At 36.9% G+C, this 20,179-nt stretch overlaps 1 protein-coding gene across 1 annotated transcript in view; it reads left to right on the forward strand.

Annotated features, from left to right (window-relative positions):
• EPHB1 (EPH receptor B1) overlaps nt 1-20,179 on the forward strand; it is a gene marked incomplete at both ends in the record, with an annotated part of 364,500 nt that overhangs the window by 330,263 nt on the left and 14,058 nt on the right. Inside the window, 4 exons of the mRNA XM_083363176.1 lie at nt 597-705; nt 2,717-2,781; nt 12,538-12,660; nt 19,431-19,678. Of these exons, the coding sequence (XP_083219302.1) occupies nt 597-705; nt 2,717-2,781; nt 12,538-12,660; nt 19,431-19,678 (545 nt within the window). The remainder of the gene's footprint in view (nt 1-596; nt 706-2,716; nt 2,782-12,537; nt 12,661-19,430; nt 19,679-20,179) is intronic.

Below are 20,179 nucleotides of genomic sequence, written 5' to 3' on the forward strand. Positions count from 1 at the left end.
TGCCTGCTAGTATATACAGTATGTACTAGCTTAACTTCCACAGGGTAAGCTATTATACAGAAATAGGTAGCAAACCCCACACTTACTGCACTGATGATGTTACCTAGCTTGTTAATTAAATGTCCAAGCAAATACCCAAGCTCAGAGAACATCAAGAATTCCACAGGCTTTAACTTAATTGTAGAATCTGTTCTTTGGGTGTGTTTTCCTAGCTTTAGTGCTAAATACAGTTGGAAGAAGAGGAGGAGGAGGTTGCAATCAAACCTGAGTTCCATTAACTACAAAATTATTTTCAGGATATGAAAGGATCTACTCTAATAGTTTTGGTAATGAATGCTGGGGCTCAAAAAGGGAACCAGAGATTAAGTTTCCTGATTTGCCATGCAACCCCCTGGGTTGCCTTGAACCAAACACTGCTTGTTAGCTTATCTCATTTCACAAACAGTAGGGTAAAATGCAATTACCTGTGTATGCCATCCTGGAAGAATAGGAGGATACCAGTCTCATCAATAAATAATCAGGATGTATTATTAACTGTGGAAGGTGTATATCAGCAGGCAGGAAAATGACAAAACTACTTTTTTTTTTCCTCCCAGATGACTACAAGTCAGAACTGAGAGAACAACTGCCATTGATTGCTGGCTCTGCCGCAGCAGGGGTCGTCTTCATCGTCTCCTTAGTGGCTATTTCAATTGTTTGCAGCAGGTATTATTTGCCCCATTAGCCTTTTCTTTCCATTCCAAAGATGAACTTTCCCAGAGGTGATAGTAGGAATGCATAAATGTTCATCAGGATACTTTTGGCAAAATTAATGGTCTGCAGTGATTGCATAGAAAACATCTCACTGGATGTGCCAGTGGACATAGATTGTTTGGGTTTTTTTTTGCAAAAAACATATGTGCCAGAAAACACATGTCAGAAAACTCCAGGAATGCACCTCTGTTGGGAATACCAAATCAAAAGAAACCAAATTACCTAGATAACTCCCTATGTTTATTGGATCCACTTTTAGGAAACTTGTCTTCCAAGGCCAAACTGCCTTCTAATGTTTGCCTTCAGCTTAATCTTGTCCAAATGATTCTCTTCTTGGTCTCCTGCAGAGGATATTTATGGTATGTTAGCCTTCTGTTGGCTACTGTGGTGCAATAAATTGGTTTTTGCTATTTTTATTGCCTTTTTGCTTCTTGATCCTATATTATCCACCTACACAAAAGGTTATTTTATTATGATAGTTTTTAACCAGACTGTAAGTCTGTTTTATTTAGTTTTAATTGTATGGTGTAATTGCAAACCACTGAAAATGTAGCTGACATAGTGTGGTTACTAATAATATGAGAAATTACTAAATCATTATAGTACTAAATCATATTAAATTTTGAAGGACAGTATCAGAAAATAACTCTGTTAACTGTTGGCCAAAAACAGCCCACAGTGGTAGTTTTCTGCAAAGTGCATTTCAGGACCATTCATAGGAAAATACAGGTTGTCCTAGACTTAACAACAGTTTGTTTAGTTACAACAGCACTGAAAAAAGGGACTTATGACAATTTTTCACACTTAAGACCTTTGCAGCATCTCCAGTGTCATGTGATTAAAATTCAGATGCTTGGCAACTGGTTCATATTTATGACCGTCGCAGTGTCCTGGGGTCAAGTGATCACCTTTTGCGACCATCTGGCAAGCAAAGTCAATGGGGAAGCCAGATTCACTTAGCGATCATGCTACTAATTTAACAACCGTAATGCTTCACTTAATAACTGTAGCAGGACAGGTTATAAAATTGGACAAAACTCACTTAACAAATTTCTCACTTAGCAACAGAAATTTTAGGCTTAATTGTGGTCATAAGTCAAGGACTTACCTGTATTAAATTAGTTAAGAAGGTGAGTGTGACCGTAGTTCTGTTCCTTTGTACATGTGTTCATGTTGCGTGCGTCCACATAGGAACGAGGCTCCAGTCACACATTCATGCTTGACATCTTGACTGGCTTTACTCCAATCCCCTTGCAGATACCCCTGATACATTTCTGAAATGGGTTCTCTAATGTAGGACTCGTTTTCATTTGTGATCAGCTAATCGACTTTGCAATGCTAATACGCCCACTAAGGACCTAGGGGTGGATTTTTAGATTATGCTGAGCCATAATGTGGTTTGCATTGCTTTGATTTATAGATTATATGCAGCCAGCTGCTGTGAATTGTAAATTTGTAAGTTCAGGAAGGAGGTGCACAATGTGAAACCTCCTTTGGTGTGCCCCTCAAAGTCTTTTGAAATGTTTTGTTCAATGTGTATATTCATATGTGAGAAGGGAATTAAGTAATTTTTATTTAAATTTAAATTACTTAAATACAGTGTACATGGAATATATTAAAACACATACAAACTGTACTTAAGTAAATTCATTTAATTAAATAAAAAAAGTTATGCCCTAGTTTCAAGGAGGCCACATGTAAAAAACATAATGGGGGGCACAGAATGAGCCAAGGGGGACACAGAAAAGGAAAGTATATTATACTGCAAGTACTTTCTGGTAATAGGTCATGGACCAGAGTGCATATGCAGGGGACATAGGAGAAAAACAATATTGGAAGTGGAGCCCAGGTATTAGAGAAGTGGCATGTTCATATAATCACTGCCTCCAAATGCTTTTCAAAGTGTGCACAGCCTTGAAATTTGAACATAATTTGAGCTGATGTTTACTTTTTATTTTCCTAGGAAGCGAGCATATAGCAAAGAGGCAGTATACAGTGATAAGCTACAGCATTACAGTACTGGTAGAGGTGAGTGCAATAAGCCCTCTGGAAGGTTATAGATGGGCCAGGAAAGTTGTAAGTATTTTGTTGTAAGGCTTTGACAATAGTCATATCTTTTAATGGCCTGGTTTGGAGTTGAGATGAAGACTGAAAAATACTTGGTGTGTGTGTGGGGGGGGGCTTGCAGGGAAGACAAAAAGGAAGGAAAAAATGGATGCTAGGCAAAAACAGATATATTATCGTAAGGTTTCTACAGTTCCCTTATGTTAGAAACAGTTTATAAATTTTGGCCAAAAAGAATGCTTACAAGCCTTTTGGGCAGAGAACAAAGAGCAACCATAGTCCATCAGAATTTCCTTTGCAGATGCTCAACATAACTAATTAACAACAGAGAGCATGGAAACTGGGTAAATGAAAGGATTCACAAAAAAGCCCTGAAGGAAATCCCTAACCTCAGAAGATAAGGCTGGCATTTGGTTAGCTAGATATCTACACTTTTTACCCAGCTTCATTTAGGGAAAATGAAAAGCCATGTTATACAGCACTTGTTGCCATATGTGCCCCTGGGCCAGTTGTTTATTTGAAATAAGAGGTTGTCATCAACCTTTCTGCAAATATCCCTGGAACACAGAACTTCACATAGCTCACCTGAAATGGGAGCTTGTTATAGAATACAGTAAGAGCACTGGTATTTGTGCCAGTCATCGTTTGCTTGGCAAGCAAAAAGCAAGAACTTGGAAGAAAGTATAAGCAAAACTTTGTATCTTATTCAATCTAAAAATATTTTGTCAAAATGCATTGATTTATCAGTGACAGTGAAATGTTGGAAAATGTTCGTATGTCCTGTTTCATACAAGATCACATTCCTATTGCTTCATGAATTCAATCTGGGTCATGGAAAGCAGTGAATCGGTTTTTATATAATGAAGGTTCTTTTTAATATATTAGGAAAGTGAGTAGGATAATCACAAGCCTAACCACCAAATAGTTACAGCCTACCTACACATGCTTTATTTGCTTACAGGGTATACAGAACCAGCTGCAAACAATTATATTTGATAGTTCCCAGGTGTTTGGGGAAAGCAAGCATGACTCTTTCGGGTTCTATAGATTACAGCCATCAGCAATACCTAAGTAAACCTCAGCCAAATCAGGAAGTGAGATAAAAGGTAGGAAACCAAATTGGGAGCAGCTGAAATCCAATTTGCATAGTAGAGGCAGTCTCCCAGACCTTTTATTTCTTTAAAAAAAGACAATGTGAGCCTAAAATGTAGGGGAGAACATCCTCATTATTATTCAAATGAATGGACCAGAATATGCTACTGTGTCGTGATAGTAAAAGTTAATCAAATGAATATTAAAGAGAAACAGAACTAAAGCTTCACAGAAGCTTTTGTATTTGCTGACCTTCAAATTGGTTTCAGTGTATTCCTAACATTTTGAATGTAGCTTAGCTGTAAATTCTGCTTGAAATTATATAGGCCAGCATAGCTTGCTGTTGGGAATCTAATGATTTTAAACAAATTGAAATTAATAAGAGCACTATGAATAAGAATAGCTTCTTATTAATAATAGCTTCTTTTCCAAGTCTCTAGAATTAATGTGGTAAATATGAAAATACTGTAGTACCTAATCATTTACTTCTTTCAGATTATTACTACAGGCACTTTTTTTAAATTCACAAAAATGTCTAGTTTAAAAGTTTAAGATCAGTTTACACTAATGTATTAGCTTTCTCCCCTTTATGGATTACTGCCTTGTCGCAACGAAGGGGCTTGCATAACTCAATGAAGCTATGAGCTATGCCATGCAGGGCCACCCAAGACGGAAAGGTCATAGCAGAGAGTTCTGACAAAATGTGATCCACTGGAGAAGGAAATGGCAACCCACTCCAGTATCTTTGCTATGAAAACCCTATGGACAGTACCAAAAGGCAAAAAGATATGATGCTGGAAGATGAGCCCCTCAGGTCGGAAGGCATCCAATATGCTACTGGGGAAGAGCAGAGGGCTAGTACTAGTAGCGCCAGAAAGAATGAAGCGACTGGGCCAAAGCCGAAAGGACGCTCAGCTGTGGATGCATCTGGTGGTGAAAGGAAAGTCCGATGCTGTAAAGGTTTAGTCTCCATAGGAACCTGGAATGTAAGATCCATGAATCAAGGCAAGCTGGATGTGGTCAAACAAGAGATGACAAGACTGAACATCGACATCTTAGGAATCAGCGAACTAAAATGGACAGGAATGGGTGAATTTAATTCAGATGACCATCAGGTATGTTACTGTGGGCAAGAATCCCTCAGAAGAAATGGAGTAGCCTTCATAGTCAATAAAAGAATAGGAAAAGTAATACTGGGATACAATCCCCAAAATGACAGAATGATCTCATTGCTAATTCAAGGCAAACCATTCAGTATCACAGTAGTCCAAGTCTATGCCCCAATCACTGGTGCTGAAGAGGATGAAATTGACCGGTTCTATGAAGCCCTACAGCACCTTATAGAATTAACACCAAAAAATGATGTCCTTATCATCATGGGCGATTGGAATGCTAAAGTAGGAAGCCAAAAGATAACTGGAATAACAGGCCTTGGAGTACAAAATGAAGCAGGGCACAGGCTGATAGAATTTTGTCAAGAGAATACGATGGTGATAGCAAACACTCTTTTCCAACAACAAAAGAGACGGCTCTACACATCACCAGACAGCCAACACAGAAATCAGATTGACTATGTCAGGGCTTTTCAACTTTTTCACCCCTTGTACCACTTTTAGGATATGGCAACATCCGAGTACCATCAGTCGCCTAGCAAGGTGTCAAAAACTTGACAAAAAAAGGAAAAAAGTGATGAAGTACAGGTAGTCCTCGATTTACAACAGTTCGCTTAGTGACTGTTGGAAGTTATAATGGTAGTGGAAAAAGTTGCCCCCCCCCAAGCCACAGCCGAGCAAGACACCTGCCTGCCCACCTGGCGGCACTCTTCCTTCTGTCCAAGGTTTTCATTGTTGTGAGCATTTCTGTTGAGGATTAGCAGCGGGGGTGGGGTAGGGGGGTGTTTGATTTTTATTTGCCCCCCCTGCTAGGTGGTTGCAGCAGGTTTTGTTCACTTCACATGACCCTGGGACACTACAGCCATCATAAATATGAATCAGTTGCCAAGCATCTAAATGTAAATCACAAGACCTTGGAGATGCTGCAACATTACAGCTGATTGGTGCTTCTTCTGGGCTCAGCAGAAGTGCCAGGATCAGTGCCGAGCTCCAGCTGGAACCTGGTGCTGATCCTGGCACTTCTGCTGAGCCCTGATAGCCCTGCAGCTCCAGCCATTGTGCAGTGCTGCCACTAGTTGAGCTCATTCCCTTTCCCCACTACCACTTTTCTAGGATGGTTGTGTACCACCTGCTAGGTGCCAATGTTGAAAACCCCTGGACTATGTGCTCTGCAGCCAAAGATGGAGAAGCTCTATACACTCAGTAAAAACAAGACCAGGAGCTGACTATGGCTCAGATCATGAGCTTCTTGTTGCAAAATTTAGGCTTAAATTGAAGAAAGTAGGGAAAAGCACTAGGATACTGAGATATGAACTAAATCATATCCCTGATGAATACACAGTAGAGGTGACAAATAGATTTAAGGAATTAGATCTGATAGACAGAGTGCCTGAAGAATTATGGACAGAGGTTCGCAGCATTGTACAAGAGGTAGCAACTTAAACCATCCCAAAGAAAAAAGAAATGCAAGAAAGCAAAGTGGCTGCCTGAGCAAGCTTTTCAAATAGCTGAGGAAAGAAAGGCAAGGGAGAAAGAGAAAGATACACCCAATTGAATGCAAAATTCCAGAGAATAGCTAGAAGATATAAGAATGCCTTCTTAAATGAACAGTGCAAATAAGTAGCAGAAAACAATAGAATAGGGAGGACCAGAGATCTCTTCAAGAAAATTGGAGATATGAAGGGAACGTTTCATGCAAAGATGGGCATAATAAAGGACCAAAATGGCAGGGACCTAACAGAGGCAGAAGAGATTAAGAAGAGGTGGCAGAACTACACAGAAGAACTATACAAGAACAAGCTTAACATCCCAGATAACCACGATTGGGTGGTCACTGTCCCTGAGCCAGACATCCTAGAATGTGAACTGAAATGGGCCTTAAGAAATCTGAGCAACAACAAAGCTAGTGGAGGTGACAGTATTCCAGCTGAGCTACTCAAAATCTTAAAAGATGATGCAGTAAAAGTGCTACACTCAATTTGCCAGCAAATTTGGAAAACTCAACAGTGGCCACAGGATTGGAAAAGGTCAGTTTACATTTCAATTCCAAAGAAAGGCAATGCCATAGAATGTTCAAACTATCGCACCATTACAGTCATTTCACATGCTACTAAAGTTATACTTAAAATCCTACAAGCTAGACTCAAGCAGTATATGGATCGAGAACTACCAGAAGTACAGGCAGGATTTTGAAGAGGCAGAGGAACTTGAGATCAAATTGCCAACATACGCTGGATCATGGAGAAAGCTAGGGAGTTCCAGAAAACATCTACTTACAATGGGCAATCAACAGGCTGTTTCTCTGAAATTCTGTGCTGTAACTCAAAGGTTCCCAACCTTTTGGGCACTAGGGACCAGTTCCGTGGAGAGAGGTTTTTCTGGAGGGTGCATGGTTTTGTGTGCTGCCTGCATCTCGCAGATGGGTCTTTACTTGTTTATGTGGACTGGTTGCTGGCATGCCAGGGCCTGGTATTGGTCCACGGACCGGGGGTTGGGGACCCCTGTTATAACTGATATTTCTAAGGAATATACCCAAAGAGAATGCTACAGTACATGTCATACATTCATTAGCAGAATATACTTTAAATTATATTTTGTTGCAACCTCAGGAAAGAAATAGTTTAAAGGATGTGAGGACTGGACAACTTTCATTCTCATTACCATTACGTCCTTTCAGTGTCTTATCTGGAGCAAAGAAAATGGGGTGTGAGGGATTTGTGACTGATTTTCAGCCTTGTTACTTTCTTTTCTGAATTAATAATGAGAGATTTTTTACAAGAACCTGCAAAGTAACTCCACGGCTAATAGAATATCTCTTCAGTAAAGGCAGAAAGGTAGATCCAATTTTCTATTTGCTGTTTCTAACTATTTGCTGTTTCTAATCTCCTGCTGACGCCTGTTTTACTTTATTTTGCTCCAATTGTTTTTTAAAAAGTAACATATAAGGGAAAAGAAAACAGCCAGATCATCTTCACCAATATCAGTGAAATAGTCATGCATAAAAGCCATCTTCTTTGATTGCCCATGTGGATATTGCTTGATTCTCTTAGTTTTAGTCAGATAGCCTATGATTAGAAAATTAGTTAAAATAAGATCCCCTTACACCTTGACATTTTCTGATTGGGTGGTCAGTAAGAAATAAAGATTTTCACAATAATTTTATAATTAACTTCATATTGGGAAGTTTTCAGCTATTACTCATAAGTAATATTTAGGCCCAGCCAGGATCTGGTTGAAAAGCTTTTTTCTAGAACCTCAGATACCTTGTATTTTGATGGAAATACGGGATACATAATGCATTAAATGAATAAATGGAATCAATATTTCCCAAATATCTAGAAAAGTTTTCAACATTAAGCTACTTGTAGTATTATGAACAATTGAATTTGAAAATTTATGTAATATACATTGAAAAGTAAGATGTTAGAGAAATTATCCTTGATCAGCCTAATGGTGATCAGATTGATCAAGACCGTAAAATTCAGATAAATTAAAATTAAATTGCCCAACAACTGGAGCAGACTGAGCTCCTTTCATGTATGTATGGATAGATATGAATATCAGTATGAATGTAAATAGTGATATGCTGGTAAAGCAATTATTATTTTTACAAAAAAACATACGGCAGCAAAGACACACAATATACTTTCTTCCTATTTTCCCCACAACAACAATCCTGTGAGGTGGATTGGGCTGAGAGAGTGACTGGCCCCATATCATCCATCTGGTTTTCATGCCTAAGAGAAGACCTGAACTCATAGCCTCTGCTTTCTAGTCTAGGGCCTTTATCACTAAACCAGACTGGCTCTCTGTTATTGTTTGCTGTCTATTAGATAAGTTAGTGTAACATTTAAATGGATTATGTTTTACTTGTTTCAATTTTATTCTTCAGGCTTGCAGAGGTGCAACCCCCCCCCCTAAAGTAAGAAACACATCACTGGGATAATGTTTCAATATTGTAACACAATGCATCAGTACAAAAACATAATTTAATGAGAATGTCCACCTCAGGTGGCTATTGATACTAGCATGAAAAACACATTACACATAAGAATTATGAACTTTTTTTCATTGACAATTTTCATGTCAGGTTATAATCTTTACAACATGCATAATCTTCATATACTTTACATTCTGATACATTTGGGTGCTAAATGTATCAGAATAAAGAAAATTAAAATGTGTAGCCCTTCATTCAGAGGATGGTGACATGGAAGAAGCACAGTTAAAAGGCTACACTGATTTCCAGAGAAAGTTACATGAATATACATGTTAAAGATTAAAAATCTGGGGAGAATGTAAAAACTATAACAAACACATAATTTATGTTTATGATCCAAATTCTTGCTTATATTTTGATTTTCTGGAAGGTATTTGGTTGAAAATTGAAGAGTCATTAACAAAAGAACACAGTACAGTTTCCCTGATCCAAATAGACTGAAAAAGTTTTCATGGTTTAATCTTTTGCTGAAATAAAGCATTTTGCAAATTCCAGCAGGAATATTTATAGAAGAGAAGGAAAATATTATAGACAGTTATTGTTAAGTACTCATAAAAACAGGATATTGCCCTTAAAAAGCCCTAAGCAATCTAAAACTGAGGAAATGCATCTTTCTGTTGATTACCATCTGTTGGTGATAGAGAAGTGTGCAATCTTTGAAGTACCAAACTGTTTTCCTTTGGCAGAATGGAGAAGCTGCTAATTCTCAGCATGATAAAAGAACAAAGCTTCTGCTATCAGCTAGAAATATGCATCAGTCTATTCTCTATCATTAGTACCAGAGTTGTTGCATGTAGCATATACTTGCATAGCAGGATGTCCTTTTCATCCTCTGATCTTTGGGCTTTCATTCATGCTGTGCTAATTATGTCAGCCCACCTTTACCCCTAGGGTGGTTCCAAACTATGGCAAATTTTCTTAACAAGTTCAAAGACATTTATCAGTTGTACATACACCTTGTCTCTGGCACTTCATTCTATACTGCTGGGCATTTAGAAGCCACATTACACTTTTATTTTTTTTATTTTTTTTAAATTCCATTTATATCCCGCCCTTCTCCGAAGACTCAGGGCGGCTTACAAGCTTAGCAGTAGCCTTCATTCTATGTATATGCCTGCTTATTAGGGCTTTCACACACACCCCAAGCGGCATTATTACAAAGTCAGCTTAATTGCCCCCAACAATCTGGGTCCTCATTTTACCTACCTCGGAAGGATGGAAGGCTGAGTCAACCTTGAGCCTGGTGGGATGCGAACCTGCACTAATTGCAGGCAGCTGGTGTTACTTAAGGAGGCATTAGCCCACTGCTCCACCAAGGCTCTTTGTAAATTCCTTTGTAATTCTGCTAAAGAAGTGGCTGCACTTATAAAAGGATTTATGGAACTGTAAAAGTCTGTGTGATGAAACAGTCAAAACAGAGGTGACTTCACGACAAGTTTCATTGTTGGTAATGGAAGAATCCTGCTTTGGACCAATGTGTAGCTAATAGTTTGTTCAGATAGCAGATTACTCTACATCAGATTTAGTGCTATAAAATTAATCCAGTAATAAAGGAATTGATCAATTGGTATAGGTTTTGATCATGGCATTAAGTATAATGCAATCTATATGATTCAGGTCAAAACTGAACATTAGTATGGTGACCCTTCTTTTCTTTCTAACTTATTCTTTTCTAGCTTATCTATCTTATCTTTCTCTATTATCTTTCTGAAACCTTTTGATTACCTACAGGACAGCTGCCAAATATAGAGAGTTAAGAATTACATGTGGCCTATAGATTAGTGGTTGTCCATGTAGCATCTGAAGCAATTGGTTGAGTTATCTAGTTATTATTGGTTCAGACTAGACATGTTTAGCAGGAGGAAAATCAAATATAATTTAATATTAAATGAGATCATCTGAAAGTGGCAAATTGTAATTTTTAATATGATGGAAGGTAAAAATCAGAACTACATGGTTTTGGGAAATTTAATTATATTTAAATAAAGCATAGGCCATACCCATCCACATCTTTTGGATTGTGGTCTTGAAATAGCATTCAAACAATATCTTTGACTGAAGAACATGAGCCATCCTGTACTACAGCATGTACCATAACTGGTGATTTCCCCTGTTTGGAAAGCTTCCAGTCACTTGTAGAAGCCTAATGTTTGAAGCTGTTAACAATCACCTACCTAAATCTTACAGTTTTAGTTGCTTTAGCAACTTTTTTGAGATTAAACATTTTGAAAAGGGAACTGAAGAGTGTTGTGGTGTAGAAAATAGTTTAGAAGGAGGGAATCTTAGGTTTTTCATCTAGCCATTAACAGAAAAGACATCTTTCACCCTGAGTGGTACCTCACACTTGTATGCTCTTAGATTCATATGTTCCATAACATGTATGTGCTTCTACCAATATGATTTGTATTTCTGAATGTATGATCTCTGTTAAGATTTGTGAAATAACAATATTTCTACTCTCCTCTCAAAATCCTTTTAGCACTCTCAGATTCTTCCAGCCACGTGTGGTAAAGTTTTATCAGCTACAAAGAGAATCATTTAGAAAAGGGTAAAAGAAAGCTGAAGAATATTTATTATGGAGATTGTGTTTTATTCTTAGGATGCTCACTAGCTTGTAATTGCTATATTCTGTCAGTGGCAGCTGCAAAACAATCTAAAGGTGTGCTGAGTAAATAAAAGTGGCTTAAATTATGCATTAAGGGAAGTGTGGTAAATCTGCTGTCATTTTTCAATATAGAACTAGCAACTAGTTTTGCTGCATAGCTTTGCTCTTGTGAATTGAACAAAAGAGACTTGTAAGAAGAGCTTTCACTCCAAGTAGCAAGCTCATCTATCCAAGTCAAGTAGAAAGCTTACTAGAACATTAAATTGTTGAAAAATGATTTTATCCTCTTTATCTATAATTACACTTTTAAAAGAGCACAACAATAGTGTTCTTGGGTACTGATTGTATTTTCTTTTTAATTTTGTTTTCAACTTCTCAGGCAACTTATTTTTCCAAAGTGATTTCTTTATTTCTCCCCTTTTCTCTTTCTTTCCCTTTTCACTCATTTTCCCTCTTAGTTTGCTTCTATTTCTTTCCTGCATTCACTGCTATTGCACAGGCACCCCTTACAGTCAGAAGAAGCAGAAAAAGCATTGGGCTAATGAATATTGTTCTCTAGCTACACTTTTTTTTTTACATATTGGCTAATGTTGTGGCTTCGATAAGTAACAATGTGCACCCATTTTTGGATATAATCTATTTTTTGCTCCCGATCCATTATAACTAATATGTCCTGAATTTCCAGGGAGACTGCAAAAGAAAAGATTTTGCAGGAGAAGTAGAGAATGATATAAGAAAGGACTGGAACAGAAGGGATAATGAACTGTCCAACTTAGAAAGAGGTCCTGGTTTTAAAACAAAAAAAATCAGGGAAGGAAGAAGGGTTTAGCTTCAGGATGCTGTTCTAACCTCCTCCCAGAGATGAATATGATTCTTTTTTTTCTCTTCTTTTATCCCTCTAAAATGGGAAGGCTCCCCTGGAATGAAGATCTACATTGATCCTTTTACATATGAGGACCCCAATGAAGCTGTCCGTGAATTTGCCAAGGAAATTGATGTGTCTTTCGTGAAGATTGAAGAAGTCATTGGAGCAGGTGTGATTCATTTGCTAGTGGGCTTGGTGCTCAATGCCACCCCCCATTTTCTCCTTTTCCTTCCTTTCTTCCTTCTTCCGCAATGGATACTCTGGCTCATCCAGCTCAATTATCTGTGGACTGGCACTTTTTTTTTTTTAATTGGAAGTCTAACTGAATCTTCTGTGGTTGAAGTGGCTGTGCTTAATTAATTGACTCACTTTAATACATTGTTGTGCTCACAGGTTTAATTAACAATAAATAGGTTGGGTAATTGTTCCCTAGTTTATGGCATCTCTCTATTCACTAGAGCAGCAATCTCCACCTTCATAGAGAGAGAAAAACAAGCAAACCTAGCAATTTTAATTTTAAAAAGTGTTATTCAAAATCCATGCTTTGCATAAAAGCAATTTGCTTAAAATGTGTAAATTATAGGATTAATTATACAATTTGTACACTACTTTTCATTTTTTTTAAAAAAAAAGTCAAAGTGGTTCATATTTTAAAAGTTATATAATTAAAAGAAACAGATATAAAATTACAGAAAGAAAACAAATAATTATAGGACATCTGGCAAATAGGTAAGTAGGACATCAAAATAACCTCTGTGCTGTCAAATAGAATTTTTAATACATTGTATGCACGGCAGTGAGAATGCATCTAATCTTTCTGAAATATTTACTAAGTATGTTAGATGGCACTATAGATAAAATCTGCCTCAGGTAAATTAATATTGGAACTCGGTGATACAGACATTTTGAGTACAAGGATTGGTTACACCAAATGAAAACAATCAGTTTCTTAAAAAGATCCTGGTTTGAATATTTTAGGGTCTTATTCACAACACCTCAACAATGACTAACCTTAGTCATCTTATTTTAGGCACTTCACTGATCTTTTTAAACTTTTGTAAGATAAGTTCATTTAACATTAGGACTCATTGACAGTACATCCTTGGGGTTGCTGTACCTGTATCATTTATCAGAGTATCTCATTTCCCAGAAAGAATGCTAAATTTATATTTCTTTCCTACTCTTGATACAGCAGTAGATGTATTTGAATCAACAGATCTGCAGTCAACTTTCAGGGATGTTTTAAAATGATTGTTGCAGATAGTAGGGTAGTTTTGTAAAAGACTCTTTCACTTCTTTGATTCTATGACTCAGAAAATATCATGCAGCTGTAGAAGGCAATATTTTCTTCTTTCTGGGTGAATAAAGTTATATGATTTGAGCGTCTACATATGATAACAACAGTAACTCTGGAATTACAATGAGGGTAAAGCAACCTAAAGTTCATTTAATTAATAGTTTAAAAAGTATTGTCAGCTGCAGACAAAATATTCTATATCTAGTTTAATCGAGGAGAAAGTATAATTACTCCGTGGATTTCAGATGGATTTTTAACTCAAAGTAAATTGGCATATTTAGGATTTTTCACAGGGATGGTATAAGTAATCCAGAATACACAATCTTGCTTAAAAAGATTTGAAGCATTTGTTGGTCAGCCTGTGACCTACCTAAGGCAGTATTCTTGCTTAGAATCTCCATACTATATTTTTATCTAATATTTAATATGGGTCTGGAAATGGTCCAGAATTTACTTTTTACTAAGTTCTTATTACATGCATGCATTTCTGGAATTAGCGTCAAAAAGGTTTACATTTGCTTGCAGACATTTGCTTCCCATTTTTCCATCTCTAGCATAGGTGAGCTTGCCTATTACTTTTTGAACTGTTGTATTTTTTCTCTCGTGTTCTTCAACCTGTAATTTTCAACTTCTTTAATCAGATAATTAAAAATGAATTAATTGCTTAGTCACAACCAATTGCTTTATTGTTTTGTTTGCCTTCAGCATTGCTTTATTCATTGCTTCTTTTCCATTAAAGGTGCTTCCAGATGGAGATGTTTATGAACATCAAGTAGGCGAGACTGGCATGTTTAATATTTATATTTTTAATCATGGTGGTTTTCAGGAAACTTGCAGCATCTAATTGGGTGGCAGTTAGAGCACAGCATTCTACGACACTTCTGTGCTGGGAATTATCTTTTTAAAAAATATATTTCCAAAGGTGTGCTAATACTGTACTAATCACAGCAGTTTTTATCTGGAAGTATCCTTATTTCTCTCTCTCTCTCTCTCTTTCTCTCCCTTTCTCTCTCTCTCTCCCCCCTCTCTTTCTGTCTGTACACCAGACCCCTTATCATTGCACAACAGGTGTCACCTTCCTGTTTTCTAAGAAAGATGGAGGAAGATGAGACAGCTCACAAGGAATTGAGAGTAGGACTCAAAGAGCAAACCTATTAACTTCAACTGTATTTTTCTTCTATTTATGTCTGCTATAAATTTATATCTTCTTTGATGAACTATTTCACTTATTTATGTTTTATGTTTCTTTATGTTTCTATAAATTTTGTTGTTTTTCTTTAAAGAAAGTGTTTGCTTATGTTGCTAAGTCACTTTATTGGGTCTGTCATGTTATCTGAACCCAAACCTGGTTGTTGTTTAAAAAATAAGTATCATAAATTAAGTGAGTCTCCTGAGTGCATTTTTATTTATTTAATGAAATCTTAATGTTTTCCAGCATTAAAGAACTCCAATACTTATAATTATACAGTGTTAATCTTTAAGACTTTGGAATGATCCACTTTAAATTCAGTGGATCTTTCTGCTAAATCAGTATTTAGCCCTGTGTGATAATAAATGATAGACAAACAGATAGATGTCTTCTAAATTAATCTTCCTAAATTAATCAGTCTTTTAACTATTAGCAAATTAACTACATATTCAGTAATACTAAGAGATGATTGAGAAAATATGAATAAAATACTGGTTTCAGAAGGATTTCATTTTATATTTTGAAGCAAAAATAAAGTCTTGTAGCTTTTTCAACTAATAAATTTATTATACCATATGTTTCTCTGGGCCACAGTCAACTTTCTTTGAGGCCTCTATTGCTGACCACAAGGTGACAGTCCTTTATAAAAAGGATTAACAAAGAATTATTTCAGTGCAAAATACTGGAATTGGCATCATAAAAAGTTAATCCTATTTTTCAGGGATTAAACAAAAAGCTCTCAACTACTGCTTTGTTTAAGTCACAACTTTTAACATGAAGTTTATTCAATGTTTACACAATACTACATGTAATATTTTACATTTGTTTCTTCACAACAAGATGTGAACAAAGAGATATACAATGAATTAGTACAGAGCAGTCACCTTGTTAACTGAGTTCGTCCTTCAAATTTGATTGCCATGACTTTCAAATTGTAGGCTTGTAAAATATTGTGGGAAAAGAAGCCACATATAGTGGAATCTAGATAATATAACTGATTGCAAGAACAAGACTTTCTTCTCACTAGATCAGAGGTCTTCAACCTGTGGGCTGTTGTGGGCATTTGCGGGCCCATTCACATGAGCATTGTGGACATTCATGGCTCTACTTGCCAAGCATTGCTGCGAGTGTCACAGGCATTCGCGGCCCTATGTGCACACATCATGTGCACATGCATGCATTCACCCCCACACAAAAACATTCCTTCTTTCCCCCCTTGCCCCACTCCAGGCTGCCAACCCCGAAAGGTTGGGGAACTCTGCACTAGATGAGAGGAACCCAGTAGACTCAGGTCTTTCTTGTTAACCTTGAAATTCATGGGTATGGACCAGCACAAAGCCCATTTTGAGTCTTTGAAAGCTTTCCATATTGTTGTCAGGAGTTTAGCACTTCATGTATACTGCACATGATTAGATGCAGCTCATGCCAAACCATCTTGTTTTTATCTGCAGAGATAACTCACTGTAGCTTACGATAGTCCTAAAAAAAATTCTTTTCATTTTTCTTTTGATTCCATTATCCTCCCCCCCCTTAGCCTTAAGATATTTGGGGCAAGACATTATTATCTCTCTTCTTAGAAAGCCTTTGGTCTCAGTCTTAAAATGTTAAAGGTTCCATTTCATAAGCACCAGCATTATGGAAGTGAATTTCCTTCTCAGCTGGGGACAGGTTTTGCCTATTCTGCCTTGGGGAAGATCAAATGGTAAATTCTTGTAAGCACTGCAAAGCAATTACTAAACAGGCTCACTGCGATTGTTTGTCCTATTTGTGAGCTGTTCTTTGGGAATAAGTGTTTAGAGTGGCAGACTCTGAAAGTACCCTATCTCCTTTATCTTTCTTCAAAGCTCCTACCATGTCTCAGAGGTTTTCTAGGAGCTCTTGTCTATTCTCAGTTATGTTCAAGCTCTCTGTCTCTGGTAGAAAATCCCCAGCCCTCTACTCTGCTGCCATCAGCACTTGATAAACAACCCAAGCTTTCTAAAAGGACTGCCTTATTTATTTCAATTATGACACAAACACACCCAAAATATTGTGGTTTCCCCAATAATGTTTCCATCAGCTATACATCCTTTTTCACCCTGGTCTGCTACATTTCTAGTACTCCAGTTTCAGGAGCCACCAATCTGAACCATCCATCCCCTTTGCTGCACCATAAACCCAATTTCATAAGGAGATTGGGTTTTACAAAGCCTTCTCTGAAACCTTGTTTTCCTAGCCTCTAAGATGGATCAAACCATCCCCACCTGTATCTCAAAGTGATCAAGATCAAAATTAGTTACCTTGCAACTGTGCTTCCTATGGCCTGTCCTCAATTTTCTTTGATCCTATAATGCCCAATTAGATTTATTATTTTTTAGAACTGCCATTAGGTCCTGGTTCCAAGCAGTTCTTGGAGTATTTTCCTTCATTTAAATACTATTGTTTTCCTACTCTGTGTTGTTTTTTTTCCAAATCAATCCATGACTTGCAACTTTCTGTGGTATTACTTTCATGCTGTCAGAATTTTTCTGTTCTTCAGCACACATCAATGGAAATGAATAAGTCATCAACCATGCATTGCCACTTTTTCAAACATTGCTGCCTTCTTTACAGTCAATAGTTTAATCTGTACTTTTTGCTGTTCCTTATCCTCAAACTAGTACAACTGTCATTAATGGTTAATGGTAGTCTCTGTAAGGTATCTCCAGATATGTTTACAATACTACTTTGGTTCTATTGACTTCTTCATCTTTTTCATTGCTGAGTCCCCAGGCTCCCATATTAGGAGCAGTTTGTCCAATAATGCAGGCTCCAGCAAGTTAAACAACCAACTTACTGTAGATTGAGGAGAAACCAATTGGTGAAGGATGTGATTGTTTTTTCAGTCTTTATAACAGTGATTCTTAAGCTATGGATAATTAGCCCCAAGGAGGTAATTTGGGCATATCCTGGGAATAAATGGGATAATTTATAATTGCTTGTTTGTAAGTCAAAGATTCAGTTTGAGACCGCTGCTACTGAATCATTTGTGTGTAAAAAAAAATCAGGGGGGGGGAAAGAGGAGGATTAATGACATTATTTAAGCCTGGGAAAATGGGTAATTTGGTCAAACAGGTTAAGAGCCACTGCTCTGTAGTTATATTTCTAGACTTGCTGAAGACCAACCTTCATGAGCTAAACTGGTTACTCTGTCATCAACTTTTATAGGCCTATCTTCGCATTTGAAAATCATTCATGGCTATACTGTTCATAATTGATCCTAAAAGACAGAAACAACACACAGCTTTAGTATTTTCAATTTCATTTCTAAGACTGGTTATCTATAATGCTGCTTACTCCAGAGAGAATTTCTTGGTCAGAGATTGCCTGTAGGGAATATTTGCAGAGCATTCTTTCCACATGAGATAGGAGACATTCAGAGATGAATATTTTGTTTAGAAACTTCCATCATGTGAAATACACAGTACAGAGCAAATATACCTGAGATGAATGATAGCAAAAACATTTACAATGTGAATAAAAATGCTAATAAATTAAAAATGATATAACATCAGACCAAAATAAACAAAATAGCACAAATAACATTTTCCAAAAGTAGAAGTGAACAATGGAACAAAAAATGGTTTGGTGTAATTCTCTTTTTAACAACTTCTGAAAACCAATAAGGAGTAGGGCAACCTGATCTCCAGGGAAACTCCCCCCCCCCAAAAAAAGCAATGCTTTCTGACTTTGGTTTTTATCTCTCGGAAGCTTGAGACAACAGCCATGTTTGGCCATGTCTTGTCATGGTTCAGGGACTAACTCATTCTTCTTTAAGCACTTGAAGATTCATAATGGATTCTGGTGTATAACCTGTGTAACTCTTCTTTGTACAAGTGATCACTATGGATAATTCCCACTGTCTTGTAATTCTTTTTTTAAAACATTTCCACACCCTTCCCAAAACATTGGCTTGTGTGTGCAATATTGCATTCCCTTGATTGTATTCCATGAATCACAAAGGACTGTACAACACCGAATGTGTTTTTCTTTGAGGTTGCTATTAAAAATCCTTTGCTATTTTAATTTAGGTTTTTTTTCCCTCAAAATGAATATATATACATATCTATCTGTCAACACAACAGCTTAGCAGTTTAGAAGAACAGTACTCATAGTTATGAAAGGGTTAAGTGATGAGATACCTGCTTATTTCATAGCTATGGAGAAAAAATACTATGTGCCATTTCAGAATAAGAGAGCATTTTCTTCTTTTGCACAACCAGTGAAGTTACAAAACACCTTATGTGAAGTCTTTAAAAATGCAGTACTTTTAATAGAACACTGCCTTTTCAAAGAAATATTTGTAATATCATGGAAGAAAATAACACTCCATGCATATACTTCATTCAGAATCAAATCTCTTGTATTGTTCTTATTAACTTCTCCTTTTGAAATGACCAGAATTGGTTGATAACTTATATTGATCCCGTTACAGGAGAATTTGGTGAAGTTTACAAAGGGCGCCTCAAACTGCCTGGCAAGAGAGAAATTTATGTGGCTATTAAGACATTAAAGGCCGGCTATTCTGAAAAACAACGACGGGATTTCCTAAGTGAAGCCAGCATCATGGGTCAGTTTGACCATCCAAATATTATTCGGCTGGAAGGGGTTGTCACTAAAAGTCGGCCAGTGATGATTATCACAGAATTTATGGAAAATGGAGCCTTGGATTCTTTTCTGCGAGTAAGTACATTAGCCTTTTAAAGTGATAATGGACTGGAAATATTGTAGGGATGGTGGTGCAGTTTCAGTCATCTCTTCTTCCTCCAAATTAATCATTCAAAAATAATGTTTAGAACTCTATTAATCTTCTCATAATGAAATAACCCATAAGTATGTCTTGAAAGAGTCCACATTTTACTTCTTGTTAGTAACTTAAATTGTGAGAATTGAAATACAACCCTCTTTCCAGTCCCTGGCTCTTCCGCTATTAGAATATGATTTTTCTTGGTTTTGGACAATGGAATCTGCTGTTTTTCTTGCACATTCTCTTAGTTGGAATTTTTGTTCTTCAGCTTTTAAAATTTCCTGGGTTTTTTTCCTCCTCTCTCAACATTCTTCTTTTACTAGCAATTTTCTCTAGATCCCATTTTTCTCTTCTTTGTCTATTTCTTCTGAATTAGCTCACTTCCTATTTATGCCTATTCTATTAAATTCTCTCCATTTCCAACCATTTCTTTCCTT

This window comes from Vipera ursinii (assembly GCF_947247035.1).
Source record: "Vipera ursinii genome assembly, chromosome: 5".
Taxonomy (NCBI): domain Eukaryota; kingdom Metazoa; phylum Chordata; class Lepidosauria; order Squamata; family Viperidae; genus Vipera; species Vipera ursinii.